At 32.2% G+C, this 4,129-nt stretch overlaps 1 protein-coding gene across 1 annotated transcript; it reads left to right on the top strand.

Moving 5' to 3' along the window:
* The first annotated feature begins 2,605 nt into the window (after positions 1–2,605).
* Positions 2,606–4,129, top strand: LOC146942514 (RNA-binding protein csdA-like). Its single transcript, XM_085756473.1, has 4 exons — positions 2,606–2,741; positions 2,850–3,279; positions 3,577–3,689; positions 3,860–4,129. Exons 2-3 carry the CDS (start codon positions 2,864–2,866, stop codon positions 3,674–3,676), a joined length of 516 nt encoding a protein of 171 aa, XP_085612599.1. The 5' UTR covers positions 2,606–2,741; positions 2,850–2,863; the 3' UTR covers positions 3,677–3,689; positions 3,860–4,129.

Genomic DNA, 4,129 nt, shown 5'->3' with positions numbered 1-4,129 from the left:
AAATTGCCTCAATTCTTAATAAGTTGTTTTGATAATAGTTAACGGATAAACAACAAAGAGGCGTACAAATTTTAATTCATAATTAGAATTTTAGCATAAAAAATGCAACAATGCATTATTCACTATATATAAAAATACATAGTTTAACATAATTGTGATCCAAATATTTAATTGCGACAAGACACATTATTAGATAGTTAATGGTGTTTGTCACAAAATTTAGAGTAATAAATTACGGGTCTAGATTAGAGAGTATAGTAGAAAGCATAATGTATATTAAAGAGAAAAATGCCAATTTTAGATTCAATTAATATAAATGACATATATATACAACTCACTATACTCATTTGAAAACAAAATATTATTAGGACCCTTCAAAACAATTTGTGACAAGAATCAAAGACAAGTGTCTTAGTTTAAATATGTCGCTAAAAGAATGATCAATTAGTAAACTTTGGATCTTTATGCTAAGACAATATGAATTAAAGAATATAATTTATTAGAATATTTATAATGCCAATAATATTTAAAATTGTAAAATTTAGATTAATTATATTTGGCATTAAAACTAATAAATTGAGCCTTCTACAAATTCACAATAGTAACATTTCAATTGATTAAATAGTTAGTGTTACTAATATAGGAGAGAGTTTTCAAAATAGTTTAGGCTCAAATATTGAGAATATATGATTTAAAGAGAAATTATTCTCAACGATCCTTTTAAGATTTGACAAAATTTTGAAACCCACAAATCAAGAATATATATAGTATAATAGTCAAGTTATTCTTGACAAGACAAATAATTTTGAGGGTATCAACAAATCTCAAAATATATATTAATATAGAATATTTGATGCAAGAATATAAGTCCGAGCCTAAGAATTTTCACAATCATAACACTTTAAAACTAATTCACATAAGTGTTATTACCATAAAAGAATATTTTCTCATAGGATATTATAGACTCAAATCTAATGAATATATGACTTAAAAGAGTATATGATACTCATATCAATTTGCATCAAATATTTAGAGATTTCAAAAGTAATTTAAATCCCAAATTAAGGGTATAAAATAAATCAAATCTTCCGAATATTTTGGGTACAAAAGAAATTATAATTTTACCCCAGAATATTTGGCATAGGCAGCAGTTTTTTTTTTTTAATCAGATCAGGTAATGGAACAAAAAACCGGGTTGTGTTGACCCGGAATAATCCTGGTTCGATCTCTTTGTTTCTCGATGTGAAGCTACGTATTAACTTTAGAAATCAAGAAATCATTGGAGATCTCAAGGTTAGGGTTCGTCGCTTTTCTTTGCGGATTCAAGGAGAAAACGAGATCGAAATTCTATGACTTTCATATAAAACCCACGACTTGAATAACACCTTGATTCAAGAATTATACTTATCGGGTAATGATATGTATCTTACTAGTAGAATTACAAGGAACGTAATTCAACAAAATCCAAAACAAAAGATTTGCTTGAATCTATATTAATGTACACATTCACGCAGATAAAACAACATATTTAGAGAATGAACAATTGGAATTTACACAAAGTTCATATATTCACACAATTCCATCAACCATAAAAGTTTCGATCGCAATCAAATAATTAAGGGTTTGTGTGAACAATGAATTAACAGCCGTCATGATTGGACGTGAGTTCATGTATAAATTCATACGAGATAGCCAAACAAGCATTTGATAATCAGAATTAGAATAGCCATAATCGTATCTATTAGGCTCTGATACAAATTATAGCATATCATCAATGACAAAAGAAGGAACAAGAAATTGTGTACCTTTGAATTAGGTTGATGAAGGATAAACGTAGACAACGCCGACAACTATGAGAGGGATAACTACCCTCATTCCGTCTAGCTCTAGGTTTTCACCATGACATTCAGAATAATTAACTGTCTGATGGGATACGTTTAAATAGCTAAACGGCTGAGGGCAGGGACCTCTCATTGGGCTTAGCTAAATGGTCCAACCCATCACGGTCCATTTAGAAACAATAGCCCAATCACACATATTCATCAACTAATTAGTTCTTAACACAATAGACCATAATTTATATTATAAGATTAACTTATAATAATTGATGATTGTCAATCCATAATTGATTAATTAATTAATTAATCCAACATGAAAAACCTAATTTGTTTCCTTAACATAATATTACTAATTACATGGATAAATATGTAAAATTAACGCACATGATAAATTTATTACTCAAACAAGTTTTTTAAATACCAATGATTTTTGTTAGATATTTCATTGGTAGAAAAGAGGGAGTATATTTGGGGTCTCACAAGGTTTTATGGATTAATATAAAACTTAAAAGAGACAGTTGCGCGTAGAGGATATATAATTTAGGCAAAAAAAAAAAAACAAAAATAGAGGGAGTATAAATGGGATAAAATGGAGTGGCCATTGGAAAATTCATTAAAACCTATTTTCAAATATAGTTTTTGATGACATGGCAATTGGTTGAAGGAAGCCAAAAAGAAAGAATTGAGGAGAGGTTCACCCTACCCTAGTGCGCACTGGCTGGCTAGAGATTTGTCCGAAAATCGAGGGAGGGAAGGAGGGACTTGAATAATTTTGGCAGTATATAAGCCACCTTAATCTCAATTACTCTTCTCATCACTTTCATTTCAACTTACTCACTCTACTTCTCTTCTCTTGTACTTACTACTCAACTCTGTCCATCACTACCTTCCAAACTAAGTGAGGTAAGTAAATATTTGTTACAAACTGACATAACTGAATTTTGTATAACAGAATGAACGTTAAAGTTAACATACACATTCATTCTAATATTTGATATTTGTGTATAACAGACTTAAGCAGAAAGATGAGCAGACCAGGAGATTGGAACTGCAGGACATGCAACCACCTCAACTTTCAAAGAAGAGAATCTTGCCAACGATGTGGGGAGTCAAGAATGATTTCTGGCGGCGGCAGCGCCGTTGATTTTGGTGGCTCCTTTCTTGGTGGAAGAGGCTCTAGCTCCCCTTTTCCTTTCACCACCGGCCCTGATGTCCGTCCTGGTGACTGGTATTGTACTGTTGGAAACTGTGGAGCTCACAACTTTGCCAGCCGCTCCAGCTGCTTCAAATGTGGTGCCCCTAAGGATATTGATACCTTCTCCTCTGACTCCTCAGACATGCCACGATTATTGAGATCACCATACGGTTTTGGAGGAGGCAGCGCCGGTGGTGGTGCCTCCACTCGCCCCGGCTGGAAATCCGGTGACTGGATATGCACCAGGTTTCATGTCAATCATTTCTTTCATTATACCTTGCTACTTCGTCCTAATTTGGAACTTATAATATATACTAGTATATACTTACTCCGTCTCATTATAAGTGTCATGTTAACGTGATACTTCTTATAAATATTGTGGTTGGACCTAACAAAATCTCATAAAAATGGTTTGTAAGTTTCACTTATAAACATGATCATCTCTCATCAAATATGAAACTTTTAACGTGACACTATTAATGCGACCCTTATAATGAGACAAATGAAACTCCTACTGACATTACCGAGAATTGAAATGTGTAGGTCTGGGTGTAACGAGCATAACTTCGCCAATAGAATGGAATGCTACCGATGCAACGGTCCAAGGGAATCTAGTACTGGAAGATCTTCCTATTTATCGTGAACTTCTCAATCTGGTAATTCATTCTGATATCATTTAATAAAATATGATTATCCAATTCATTTTTAGATGTATATCCAATTCTGATATTTTTTATGCATGTACTGCTATATATATATTATATATATATATATTAGAGTTACATTGCATGCATTAATGTGCTCCTTTTTTTATTTTTAATTCCAGGTTTGATGTCCAAGAAGAGATAATTGAGAGAGGCTATAATATTTCCTAGAGATAGTTACTTATTTTTGGTCTCTATCAATGTTTACTTTCGTTTTTCTTTTGATTTTCTTGTATCCAGCTAGCTAGGAATCTTTAGGTTGGAATATTTTGATTTCGAGTATGGTTGGCGCTGATTAGTGTATCTCGGCAGTTAGCTATGTATCTAGCTAGCCCATGTACTTTTTTTCAGTATCAACGATTTAATAATATAAGTGTTAATGTGTTCCTTCA

This window comes from Medicago sativa, chromosome 3, assembly GCF_051527215.1.
Source record: "Medicago sativa cultivar Bolivia chromosome 3, Bolivia_mono, whole genome shotgun sequence".
Lineage (NCBI taxonomy): Eukaryota > Viridiplantae > Streptophyta > Magnoliopsida > Fabales > Fabaceae > Medicago > Medicago sativa.
The sequence above is the reverse complement of the archived record's forward strand: the minus strand, read 5'-3'. Positions and strand labels throughout refer to the sequence as shown.

Coding starts and splice junctions, on each gene's coding strand:
- LOC146942514 (XM_085756473.1), top strand. CDS start 2,864: ATGAGCAGACCAGGAGATTGGAACTGCAGGACATGCAACCACCTCAAC. Junction 3,280..3,576: donor GGTGACTGGATATGCACCAG/GTTTCATGTCAA, acceptor TGAAATGTGTAG/GTCTGGGTGTAACGAGCATA.